This window comes from Oncorhynchus mykiss, chromosome 3 (assembly GCF_013265735.2).
Source record: "Oncorhynchus mykiss isolate Arlee chromosome 3, USDA_OmykA_1.1, whole genome shotgun sequence".
In the NCBI taxonomy this organism is placed as follows: Eukaryota; Metazoa; Chordata; class Actinopteri; order Salmoniformes; family Salmonidae; genus Oncorhynchus; species Oncorhynchus mykiss.
The window spans coordinates 8,773,174-8,786,439 of record NC_048567.1 but is presented as its reverse complement, the minus strand read 5'-3'; the positions used below and the strand labels follow the sequence as shown (position 1 = coordinate 8,786,439).

The 13,266-nt window shown below is 52.6% G+C and overlaps 1 protein-coding gene across 4 annotated transcripts in view; it reads right to left on the bottom strand.

The window, feature by feature from the left end:
* LOC110520836 overlaps positions 1-13,266 on the bottom strand; it is a 28,129-nt gene that overhangs the window by 14,025 nt on the left and 838 nt on the right. For 3 of the 4 annotated variants that reach the window (XM_036967881.1, XM_036967889.1, XM_036967883.1), the window contains exons 2-3: positions 9,350-12,718; positions 115-1,305 (exon numbers count right to left, since the gene is read on the bottom strand). In XM_036967881.1, the coding sequence (XP_036823776.1) occupies positions 115-1,305; positions 9,350-12,590 (4,432 nt within the window). In that variant the 5' untranslated portion in view covers positions 12,591-12,718. The remainder of the gene's footprint in view (positions 1-114; positions 1,306-9,349; positions 12,719-13,266) is intronic. The other variant, XM_036967898.1, reaches the window with a different exon arrangement.

Here is a 13,266-nt window from a genome sequence, read left to right as displayed (position 1 = left end):
ACAGAGTGACAGACAGGCAAGCAGGGTGTTAGACAGACAGGCGAGCAGGGTGTTAGACAGACAGGCGAGCAGGGTGTTAGACAGGGGAGGGAGTGTGAGAGAGAGAGCTCTTACTCAGTGCGGGCGGCAGCGGCGGAGTCTGGATGAGTTTTGGGGGGTCTGAGGTTTTCCTGGGGGGGATAGGGGGGTAGAGGAAGGGGTAGTAGAGGGGGGCGGCCAGGGCAGGGAGGGTGTGAGAGCGGGGGAACAGGGGTGAGCTGAGGCAGGACGCATCCAGGCCCGGAGGGGGGGCCCCAGAGCGATAGGGGGGGTCGAGAGCCCCGATGGGGGAGAGGCGGGGAGGGGCACCCCTGTGGATGGGACAGTTTTTGGGGTGGTAGAGGTACCAGGTAGGGAGGGGAGGGAGATCTTTAGAGGTTCTGCTCTGGCCAGGGTGAGAGGTGTGTGTGTGTGTGTGTGTGTCAGTGCGACCAAGGGAACCGACAGTGTGTGTTTTGGCATATGCCATCATCATCGCGTCAACGTTTTTATATGGGGTGGTGCAGCCTTGAGTGTGTGTGTCATTGCTGACGAGTGTGTGTGAGCCGGTGTGAGGCTGTGTGACGTTAGTGGTGCAGTAGAGGGAGTCAAAGTCAGTGATGGATTCAGAGACAAAGCCATACTCCAGCTTTTCTTTAGTCTTGGACTCATTCACATAACGATACAAACTATCAATGTTGCTCTTGAAGTCCTTTCCAAAACGATGTGCAGAGTCTAGGCCTCCATCCTTCTTAAAATAGTCACTATATCCAGAATCAATATCATTCTCAGAATAAGTTCCATGGCTGTCTTCATTTAAATCTGTGTGACTGTATGGTGTAGCAAAGGGGTTAGATAGCTGGGTAGTGTAGGGGTTAGGGGTCGTGGACTGGGTAGTGTAGGGGTTAGGGGTCGTGGACTGGGTAGTGTAGGAGTTAGGGCCTATGGCTGTGGACTGGGTAGTGTAGGGGTTAGGGGCCATGGACTGGGTAGTGTAGGGGTTAGGGGTCGTGGACTGGTTAGTGTAGGGGTTAGGGGTCGTGGACTGGTTAGTGTAGGAGTTAGGACCTATGGCTGTGGACTGGGTAGTGTAGGGGTTAGGGGCCGTGGACTGGGTAGTGTAGGGGTTAGGGGCCATGGACTGGACTTCAGTGTGGCTATGAGGTTGGGTCCTGGGGACTGGTCTCGTATGAGCACCACAGTATCCTGGGTGGTAAGGGGGGATTACAGAGTGGAGGAAATATGAGGAGGGCTGGGAGTGGGCCAGGGAGAGAGGGGGTGAGGACACTGCCCAGTCAAAAGGTGCAAAGGGGAGAAGGGAGAGGAGTATGATTAACAGGGGCAGGTTGAGGTGGAAATGGGGATTTGAGGTGGACATGGGGGGCATTCAGGGGGTAGGAGTGTGAGTAAGTGGTGTGTGTGGGTGGGGGAGCAGGTAGGGGTAGTTAGGGGCAGGTAGGGGTAGTTGGGGGCAGGTAGGGGCATTTGGGGGCAGGTAGGGGCATTTGGGGGCAGGTAGGGGCATTTGGGGGCAGGTAGGGCCAGGTAGGGGTAGTTGGGGGCAGGTAGGGGTAGTTGGGGGCAGGTAGGGGTAGTTGGGGGCAGGTAGGGCCAGGTAGGGGTAGTTGGGGGCAGGTAGGGGTAGTTGGGGGCAGGTAGGGGTAGTTGGGGCCAGGTAGGGCCAGGTAGGGGTAGTTGGGGGTAGGTGGGGGTAGTTGGGGGCAGGTAGGGGCATTTGGGGGCAGGTAGGGGCATTTGGGGGCATTTGGGGGCAGGTAGGGCCAGGTAGGGGTAGTTGGGGGCAGGTAGGGGTAGTTGGGGGCAGGTAGGGGTAGTAGGGGGCAGGTAGGGCCAGGAATGGGTAGTTGGGGGCAGGTAGGGGTAGTTGGGGGCAGGTAGGGGTAGTTGGGGCCAGGTAGGGCCAGGTAGGGGTAGTTGGGGGTAGGTGGGGGTAGTTGGGGGCAGGTAGGGGTAGTTGGGGGCAGGTAGGGGTAGTTGGGGCCAGGTAGGGCCAGGTAGGGGTAGTTGGGGGCAGGTAGGGGTAGTTGGGGGTAATTGGGGTAGTTGGGGGCAGGTAGGGGTAGGTTGTGGGGCAGGTAGGGGTAGGTAGGGGTAGTTGGGGGTAGGTAGGGGTAGTTGGGGGCAGGTAGGGGTAGGTATGGGTAGTTTGGGGCAGGTAGGGCCAGGTAGGGGTAGTTGGGGATAGGTAGGGGTAGTTGGGGGCAGGTAGGGGTAGGTAGGGGTAGGTGGGGGCAGGTAGGGGTAGTTGGGGCAGGTAGGGGTAGTTGGGGGCAGGTGGGGGTAGTTGGGGGCAGGTAGGGGTAGGTAGGGGTAGTTGGGGGTAGTTGGAGGCAGGTAGGGCCAGGTAGGAGTAGTTGGGGGCAGGTAGGGGTAGTTGGGGGTAGTTGGAGGCAGGTAGGGGTAGTTGGGGGTAGGTAGGGGTAGTTGGGGGCAGGTAGGGGTAGTTGGGGCCAGGTAGGGCCAGGTAGGGGTAGTTGGGGGTAGGTGGGGGTAGTTGGGGGCAGGTAGGGGTAGGTGGGGCAGGTAGGGCCAGGTAGGGGTAGTTGGGGCCAGGTAGGGCCAGGTAGGGGTAGTTGGGGGCAGGTAGGGGTAGTTGGGGGTAATTGGGGGTAATTGGGGGCAGGTAGGGGTAGGTTGGGGGCAGGTAGGGGTAGGTAGGGGTAGTTGGGGGTAGGTAGGGGTAGTTGGGGGCAGGTAGGGGTAGGTATGGGTAGTTGGGGATAGGTAGGGGTAGTTGGGGACAGGTAGGGGCAGGTAGGGGTAGGTAGGGGTAGGTGGGGGCAGGTAGGGGTAGTTGGGGCAGGTAGGGGTAGTTGGGGGCAGGTAGGGCCAGGTAGGGGTAGTTGGGGGCAGGTGGGGGTAGTTGGGGGCAGGTAGGGGTAGGTAGGGGTAGTTGGAGGCAGGTAGGGCCAGGTAGGGGTAGTTGGGGGTAGGTAGGGGTAGTTGGGGGCAGGTAGGGGTAGGTAGAGGTAGTTGGGAGCAGGTAGGGGTAGTTGGGAGCAGGTAGGGGTAGTTGGGACAGGTAGGGGTAGGTGGGGCAGGTAGGGGTAGGTAGGGGTAGGTAGGGGCAGGTAGGGATAGTTGGGGGCAGGTAGGGGTAGTTGGGGCAGGTAGGGGTAGGTGGGGCAGGTAGGGGTAGGTGGGGGTAGTTGGGGAAAGGTAGGGGTAGGTAGGGGTAGTTGGGGGCAGGTAGGGGTAGTTGGGGGCAGGTAGGGGTAGTTGGGGGCAGGTAGGGGTAGGTAGGGGTAGGTGGGGCAGGTAGGGGCAGGTAGGGGTAGTTGGGGGCAGGTAGGGGTAGTTGGGGGCAGGTAGGGGTAGTTGGGGGTAGGTAGGGATAGTTGGGGGTAGGTAGGGGTAGTTGGGGGCAGGTAGGGGTAGGTAGGGGTAGTTGGGAGCAGGTAGGGGTAGTTGGGGCAGGTAGGGGTAGGTGGGGCAGGTAGGGGTAGGTAGGGGTAGGTAGGGGTAGGTAGGGGCAGGTAGGGGTAGTTGGGGGCAGGTAGGGGTAGGTAGGGGTAGTTGGGGGCAGGTAGGGGTAGTTGGGGGCAGGTAGGGGTAGGTAGGGGTAGGTGGGGCAGGTAGGGGTAGGTAGGGGTAGTTAGGGGCAGGTAGGGGTAGTTAGGGGCCGGAGGACAAGCGAAAGCAGAGAAGAGGGGAAGGTGAAGGAGAAGCAGAGCCATGGACAAACGTTGGAAGGACGATGGGATAGAGGGATGAGAACAAGGAGAGGAGCAAAAATGTATGTTGCAAATAAATTGGGAGGAGAGAGAGAGATGGAGAGAATGTTAGTGTCTGTTGAGAGAAGAATGCAATGTAAACCAGTAGATCCCCACCACAACATGCAGTAACGCAGTACACCACCCAGTACCACACAACAACATACAGTATGTCCAATAGTCTGACCCAACAGACACACACAGACTGACCACAATACATGACAGAGTCAATGGAGGTGGTTCATGAACAGAGGAGTCAAAGTTCAGGTTTAGAGAAGCCTTTCTCTTTCGTTTCCTACTCTGTCGTTCACTATTATTTCAACCACGCCCAAACCTTTAAGCTAGTGGTTTCACGTTCTACTCTTCCGTCAGTGTGTATTCTGTATTATAAAACAGATATGTGCAGGTGACTGGCAAAGATGAGGTTATCACTGTCCACAGTAGTGGTATGCTGTCCTCTCTCGCTCTATGTACAGTAGTGGTATGCTGTCCTCTCTCTCTCTCTCTCTCTATGTACAGTAGTGGTATGCTGTCCTCTCTCTCTCTCTGTACAGTAGTGGTATGCTGTCCTCTCTCTCTCTCTCTATGTACAGTAGTGGTATGCTGTCCTCTCTCTCTCTCTGTACAGTAGTGGTATGCTGTCCTCTCTCTCTCTCTCTGTACAGTAGTGGTATGCTGTCCTCTCTCTCTCTCTGTACAGTAGTGGTATGCTGTCCTCTCTCTCTCTCTCTGTACAGTAGTGGTATGCTGTCCTCTCTCTCTGTACAGTAGTGGTATGCTGTCCTCTCTCTCTCTCTGTACAGTAGTGGTATGCTGTCCTCTCTCTCTCTGTACAGTAGTGGTATGCTGTCCTCTCTCTCTCTCTCTCTCTCTCTCTCTCTCTCTGTACAGTAGTGGTATGCTGTCCTCTCTCTCTCTGTACAGTAGTGGTATGCTGTCCTCTCTCTCTGTACAGTAGTGGTATGCTGTCCTATCTCTCTGTACAGTAGTGGTATACTGTCCTCTCTCTCTCTCTGTACAGTAGTGGTATGCTGTCCTCTCTCTCTATCTGTACAGTAGTGGTATGCTGTCCTCTCTCTCTATCTCTCTCTGTACAGTAGTGGTATGCTGTCCTCTCTCTCTCTGTACAGTAGTGGTATGCTGTCCTCTCTCTCTGTACAGTAGTGGTATGCTGTCCTCTCTCTCTGTACAGTAGTGGTATGCTGTCCTCTCTCTCTGTACAGTAGTGGTATGCTGTCCTCTCTCTCTGTACAGTAGTGGTATGCTGTCCTCTCTCTCTGTACAGTAGTGGTATGCTGTCCTCTCTCTCTGTACAGTAGTGGTATGCTGTCCTCTCTCTCTGTACAGTAGTGGTATGCTGTCCTCTCTCTCTGTACAGTAGTGGTATGCTGTCCTCTCTCTCTCTGTACAGTAGTGGTATGCTGTCCTCTCTCTGTAAAGTAGTGGTATGCTGTCCTCTCTCTCTGTACAGTAGTGGTATGCTGTCCTCTCTCTCTGTACAGTAGTGGTATGCTGTCCTCTCTCTGTACAGTAGTGGTATGCTGTTCTCTATCTTCACCTTCTCTCTCTCTCTTTTTCTTTCCCTCTCTCTAGCAGAGAAAAGTACCGTTGGTTACGCTGAGTCAGGCTATGGAGAGTTCTCTTCCTGCCTGGCTGCGCACTGTCTATCTCTCTGTCTCCTTGGAGATGATTGGATAATAGCCTATGCTGACTAGTCCATTCTGCACAGAAATACATTGTCTCATTTAATATCACCGTGACAGAGAGAGGCTACACAGAGCGTGTTAACTACCGTACCTTGGTTTAGCCTTGAGTTGATCTGACTGTCTCAGATGCAGCCACACATTACACTTCCTGGTTTATTTTGCGCTACTGTGAAATAAGTCTCTGCCATTGGTTGGTAGATGGAGCCCCTCCTGTTTGGTTCTTAAAGCTGTACACGCACACGTGACAAATAGTCTGGTCTGAATTGTATTATTTGTTTACAGTCTGTGGCCATACATAACCTAGGATAAGTTTATCCTACTGCTGTGAAGAGCTGACCACACATAACTCCTTCTACGTTTACAAATACCATACAATTTGGCTTTTACATACACACAGAGGGAAGCACACTACACACACATTCACACACACACACGCATTGTGACTTTGATTAGAAAAATATATATTTCAGACAATCACCACACAATGAAATGACTTAATGTAAGTTGTTATCAAAACAATAAAGCTGTGAAATTGAAATACAAATTAATAGAGGTATTCAGCCCTTCAGCCTATGGAACTAAGAACTAGAGGTCGACCGATTAATCGGAATGGCCGGTTAATTAGGACCCATTTTAAGTTTTCAGAACAATCGGTAATCTGCATTTTTGGACACCGATCATGGCTGATTATATTGCACTCCACGAGGAGACTGCGTGGCAGGCTGACTACCTGTTATGTGAGAGCAGCAAGGAGCCAAGGTAAGGTGTTAGCTAGCATTAAACTTATATTATTTAAAAAAATCAATTTTAACATAATCACTAGTTAACTACACATGGTTGATGATATTATTAGTTTATCTAGCTTGTCCTGCGTTGCATATAATCAATGCGGTGCCTGTTCATTTATCATTGAATCACAGCCTATTTCACCAAACAGGTGATTTAACAAGCGCATTCGCGAATAAAGCACTGTCGTTGCACCAATGTGTACCTAACCATAAACAGCAACGCCTTTCTTAAAATCAATACACAAGTATATATTTTTAAACCTCCTGCATATTTAGTTAATATTGCCTGCTAACATGAATTTTTTTAACTAGAGAAATTGTGTCACTTCTCTTGCGTTCTGTGCAACAGAGTCAGGGTATACGCAGCAGTTTGGGCCGCCTGGCTCGTTGCTAACTGTGTGAAGACCATTTCAACCTAACAAAGACACCCAACTTCGCCAAATGGGGGATGATTTAACAAAAGCGCATTTGCGAAAAAAGAACAATCGTTGAACAATCGTACCTAACCATAAACACCAATGCCTTTCTTAAAATCAATACACAGAAGTATATATTTTTAAACCTGCATATTTAGTTAAAATAAATTCATGTTAGCAGGCAATATTAAACTAGGGAAATTGTGTCACTTCTCTTGCGCTCATTGCACGCAGAGTCAGGGTACAGTTTGGGCCGCAAGGCTCATTGCGAACTAATTTGCCATAATTTTACGAGAACAGTCTGGAAAAAAGAAAGATGGAAGATAGAGGAGAAAGGAGTGAGTGAGAGGTCAAGGACAGAAGAGAGACAGGAGGAAGTAGGCAACAAAACATGAACCAATGACTCACCAGATAGTGGAGAGAGAGAGAGCATGATAGAGGGAAGGGGAGACCGAGAGGGAGATGGGTAGAGAGAGGGAGATGGGGAGAGAGAGAGAGAGAGATGGGGAGAGAGAGGGAGATGGGGAGAGAGAGGGAGATGGGGAGAGAGAGGGAGATGGGGAGAGAGAGAGAGAGATGGGGAGAGAGAGAGAGAGATGGGGAGAGAGAGAGATGGGGAGAGAGAGAGATGGGGAGAGAGAGATGGGGAGAGAGAGAGATGGGGAGAGAGAGATGGGGGGAGAGAGAGAGAGCATGATAGAGGGAAGGGGAGACCGAGAGAGGGAGATGGGGAGAGAGAGAGAGCATGATAGAGGGAAGGGGAGACAGAGAGAGAGGGAGATGGGGAGAGAGAGAGAGATGGGGAGAGAGAGGGAGATGGGGAGAGAGAGAGAGAGATGGGGAGAGAGAGAGAGAGAGAGATGGGGAGAGAGAGAGGGAGATGGGTAGAGAGAGAGAGAGCATGATAGAGGGAAGGGGAGACAGAGTGAGAGATGGGGAGAGAGAGAGAGCATGATAGAGGGAAGGGGAGACAGAGAGAGAGGGAGATGGGGAGAAAGAGAGAGCATGATAGAGGGAAGGGGAGACAGAGAGAGAGAGCATGATAGAAGGAACGAGAGACTGAGAGAGAGAGGGAGATGGGGAGAGAGAGAGAGCATGATAGAGGGAAGGGGAGACAGAGAGAGAGGGAGATGGGGAGAGAGAGAGAGCATGATAGAGGGAAGGGGAGACCGAGAGAGAGAGGGAGATGGGGAGAGAGAGAGAGCATGATAGAGGGAAGGGGAGACCGAGAGAGAGAGGGAGACTGAGAGAGAGAGGGAGATGGGGAGAGAGAGAGAGCATGATAGAGGGAAGGGGAGACTGAGAGAGAGAGGGAGATGGGGAGAGAGAGAGAGATGGGGAGAGAGAGGGAGATGGGGAGAGAGAGAGAGATGGGGAGAGAGAGAGAGAGATGGGGAGAGAGAGAGGGAGATGGGTAGAGAGAGAGAGAGCATGATAGAGGGAAGGGGAGACAGAGTGAGAGATGGGGAGAGAGAGAGAGCATGATAGAGGGAAGGGGAGACAGAGAGAGAGGGAGATGGGGAGAGAGAGAGCATGATAGAGGGAAGGGGAGACAGAGAGAGAGAGCATGATAGAAGGAACGGGAGACTGAGAGAGAGAGGGAGATGGGGAGAGAGAGGGAGAGGGAGAGAGATATACAGAGAAAGAGAGCTAGAGGGAGATGGGGAGAGGGAGATGGGTAGAGAGAGGGAGAGGAAGAGAGATATACAGAGAAAGAGAGCTAGAGGGAGATGGGGAGAGGGAGATGGGTAGAGAGAGGGATATGGGGAGACCGAGAGAACAGGCTACAGTGTATAAACAGTGAAAAGGATAGAAAGAGAATGAGGGAGGAGGAAAGAGACAGAAAGAGAGGAAGAGAGATATACAGAGAAAGAGAGCTAGAGGGAGATGGGGAGAGGGAGATGGGGAGAGAGAGATGGGTAGAGAGAGGGAGATGGGGGAGAGAGAGAGGGGAGAGAGAGTGAGCTAGAGGGAGATGGACAGAGTGAGAGAGAGGGAGATGGGGAGAGAGAGGGAGAGGAGATGGGAAGAGAGAGAGAGATAGCTGTGGGTACTCCATTACTTCCCCCCGGTCTGCAGATTGGATGAATAATTGAATAAAGGCAGTGATGACATCACACCAGGCCCACAGGAAGCACTGAAGAGATTCCACCATCTCTTCCTCCCTCTCTGTCTCCCTCTCCCACTCTGCCCCATACACTTCCTCCCTCTCTGTCTCCCTCTCCCACTCTGCCCCATACTCTTCCTCCCTCTCTGTCTCACTCTCCCACTCTGCCCCATACACTCACCTGTCCATCCCTGAAAAAGAATGAGTGCAGCCCATCTAGTCCTTTTTCTCTCCTCCTTTCCATCTCCATCATCTATCTGTCCATCCTAGATAGAAACTACATTCCACTGCACCCATCTATGTATGCATCTCTCTCTTGTTCCCCTTATTTCTCTTTCCCTCTACTCTGGAATGCGGAGAATTCTCCCCGTGTTTTTGTCACCCTTCTCTCTGCTGGTTTAGTTTTTATTCCCAAGAGAGGACACAGTTTCAGATGTGGTGTTGTGTACATAATATCAGATGGAAGGTGGCTTCAGTGAATACTGTAGTTTGTTACTACCTCCACATTTTCACCCCAAATCAGCACCTCACAGTCAGCAACTAGGCCGATAGTCATCATCATCATCATCATCTAACTCACCTGTAGTTCTTGACTCCCAGGTTCTTCCTCCATCAGCTGTTCCTCTCACCTCCACCTCTTCTTCCTCTACCTCTTCTTTCCTCTTTTCTCCCTCCTCTTTTCTCTGTCCATCCATCCTCCACAGGTTCCCTTCACTGGCTGAGCACCCAATCCGCTGCGAGGGACATAACTCGGGGTGTCCAATAGCATCCTCTGCTTTCTGGAACATTTCCCTAAAAGCAGCCAATGAGGTGAGGGGAGGTGGTTGCAGGAAGGTGGCCTGGGCCTGGGAGGTGTACTCCCATTGGATTCCGTCGCTGTCCGTCTTTTCCCTCCTCCACTTGAGATTGTAGAGGAAGTCAGGGTCAGGGGTTATGACTGTAGGATCAGGATCCGGTTCAGTTATTAGTTGGTATGCCGGGGAGCTGTGTTTGCTACGGTTACGCAGTTCCTTGAAGGTCATCACTTTTGAACCCGACCCTGACGTTGACCCGGAAGTAGATTTCTTCAGGGTTTCCTCATTGGATTTTCTAACTTCCAAGGGCGGGGGCAGGGTCAGGGTTTCACCATCGGGGGAGAAAGCCATGAGCCAATCAAATCGCTCAGGGCGTAAAGAGTTGGCGAGAAGGGTGCAAACTTTGAGGGGGGGCAGGGTAGGGGGGACAGGGGGTAAGGGACGCGGAGGAGGAGGGGGAGGGGTTTCCGAGAGCACAGGGGAATATTTGAAAGTCTCGAAGTTAACATTGTTAGAGGTGTTGGTATTGCCAGTGCTGTAGTAGGAGTCAGATGCTAGGCTAACGTTAGCCCCAAACCCGCTGTTTCTCTTCCTCCTTCTCGCCATGTCAGTGAAAGACGTGGTTCTAAACACATCTCTGCTCTCCTCTTTCTCTCCCTCCTTTACTCCTCCAAATATATCAGTCTCTCTATCCCTCTCCACCTCTGACCTCCCTCCTCCATCTCTCCATCCATCCACAGCCAACCCATCTATATCATACTGCTCCTTAGCCTTCTCCTCTTTTCTCCTCATCCCACTATCATGTGTCTGTCCAGGCCTGGAGGTGTGGTGGGTCTCCCCCTCTCCCTCCTCCTCCAGTCCCCCCACACAAACCCCCAGCTCTGGGCTGAGTTTGAGGAGCTCAGCCTGGGTCAGTCCTGCTAGCACCAGTAGCTTACGGATCTCATCATCCAACGCATGGAAAGAGGGAGGAGGGGGGAGAGAGGGCGGGGGAGGGATGGCAAGGGGGGTGGTGGAGTTGGAGATGGAAATGGTGGGGGCAGGGGGGAAAGGAGGGAGGCGAGAGGTGGGAGGGGAGAGGGACAGGGGGGTCTTCCCGCATCCTGCTTGGAGGGTGGCGAGACGCTGAGCCTCCTTACGGGCTAGGTGCTTCCTCCGAGGGGGAGGGATGGGGGGAGTGGAGGAGGGGAGGGAGAATGGGAGAGAGGATGATTTGTAGAGAGTAAAGTAAGGGATGGGCTGACAGAGAAGAGGAGGGGGGATGGAGCGTGGGGAAGGAGGGAGGGCCTTCTCACACCTGAAGGTGTAGAAAGTGGGGGATGAGGATGGAGAGGTGCAGACAGAGACGGAGGGGGTGATGTCACGGCTGATGTTGATGTAGGTGTGGAGTTCAGAGTTCACGCTGGCATAGCGGGCAGGGGGTTTGGGGGGTCTCGGTGGGAGCTCTATGGGCGAAGAGGTCAGGGGCTCGTCACAGTCTGAAGGTGCTGTCAGGTCCACTCCAGCATCAGAGAACTCCTGGGAATCTCCCAAAGACCCTCCCCGGCCCTTATACAGCTTCCAAGACATATCCACGTTCCCCATCTCATCCAGAACATCAGAGAGATCCTCCTTGCCCAGATCGCCTAGATCCAGTCCCTTCTCATGGAGCCTGGTGATGTGGGCCAGCTTCACCTGCCTGTTGACACTCTCCAGTCGGTCCAGGTGATCCAGTCGATCCCTCAGTAGATCCCCCTGAGGATCCCCCTCCAGGTCCCAGCGAGCCACCTGAATCACCTGGCTAAAGCGCTCCATCTTTCCAAAGTCTCCCACTGACTCCAGGAAGTCCAGGAGGCCTAGTTTGGTGACATCTGACCCTAAGCCTGTCTGACCTTTGACCCCCAGGTAGTCGGAGGAGGAGGGGGAGGCGGGGGCGGAGGGGTAGCCCTCGTCTGGGGAGCAGGCGTGTGGGGGGGAGGAAGGGCAACGAGAGACAGAAGGGGGTTTGGGGTTGAGGAGCAGGACAGGGGGGGAACGGGAGGCTGGGTAGCGTTCAGGAACATGAATGTGAGTGTGGTCCTGAGAAATTGACAGATCAGCGTTCCACTTGTGGTCAGAGGACGAGAGAGAGGTGGAGAGATCGGCGCAGTCTGACTCCAGATCGGAGCAGGAGCTGATGGAAGTGGAGGATGAGGAGGTGGAGGAGGTCAGGGAGAGATCCAGGAGAGAGGGAGGGCAGTCGCAGCACGATGGGACCAACGTGTCGTCATCATCATCATCATCTCCCTCCTCCTCATCATCAACTTCAACATCAACACTGTTTTCCTCTTCCTCCTCTGTTTCTTTCTTGTCATCCATCTCTTCCTCCGTTTCTTTCTTGTTGTCTATGACCACATCTGTGTTCTTGTTAACATCTGCATTCTCCTCAACTTGTGTTCCTTTCTCCAGTTCCAGGGCATTAGGGGGGCAGGCTGGGGCCAGGACCTGAGGCTGGGGCTGAGAGGGGCTGGCCTGTGTCTTGGTCTTGCCCCCTGTCCCCTCCTGTCTCTGGGGTAGCAGGGGAGGTGGTGGAGGGGGCTGAAGCTTCAGCTGCTGTCTGATGGAGATGGTATTGTTGTTGTTGTGGTTGTGGTTGAACAGACTGTTATTGTCCTGGGGGGAATGGCCGTCGCAACACAGACAAGGCAGGCTGGGTTCATTACAATTGGGGTCCAGATGAGGAAGAGCAGGAAGAGGGGCGCGTTTCGACACAGCTGCTGCTGCACGGACACTTTTGGGTTTGGTCGTAGAGAGGGGAGCTGTGTTTCTCTGTAAGCCCAATCTGGACTGACCCAAGGGGGCACGAGGCTGGACCCCCACCCTGGTCCTGGAAGACTCAGGGGTCGCTTTGGTGGCGCGCCGAGGAGAGGAAGAGGTGTTCATGTTTTTGTCTTCCCTCTGGGAAACAGGGCCGTGTGGCTTTGGTTCCGCTGCGGTGGTGGTCCGCCTGCTCGTGTCGATACGACGAGGCCTCAAGGGCGGAGCGAAGGTTCGGCTAGAGGAGTGCATTTTTAGGAATAATAGTTTTCTAATTGTCAATTATTTATGTTTCTATAGAAACAGGGGTTCTGTTTTCTATCTAAAGGAAGGAGAGATCCAAAACGTGACGGTCACATCTTGGCTTGACTCCAAAGATCCTGCAACATCAAAAGAGACATGCAGTCAATAGAGGCACAGTAGATAATAGAGATGAGAGGATTCTGTGCTCCTCTAACTGTATAAGGGACCAGCTTGTTCTTGTTCATAAGAAATCTTACAAGTTAAATCCCCTGGTTTGTCCCATATAACTATTGGGCCTTTTCTGCTGTATAATTACCTCCTCAGTGCTGGGACCAGTTAGATGAAAATTAAATCCATCTCTCCTCACTCCCTCTCTCTATATATAAACAGACAGAGAGACAGACACATGCACACACACCTAAATGCAATGTCAGTGATAGAGAGGAGATCTCCATGAAAACAGTTGGGAACTAATGAAGGATTGTTGTCTTCAGCATCCCAGTCTACTCTGAGATTCAGCTTGATGGAGTGAGAAAGGATGTACTGTAACTCTCTCTCTGACAAATAGGTTAAGTATAGGCCAAGTAAATTGAATCGTGCTAAATCAAAATGAACTATCTCAATTTTAAGCTTATTTGCAAATCAGTTAAGAACAAATTATTATTTACAATGACGGCCTAGGAAC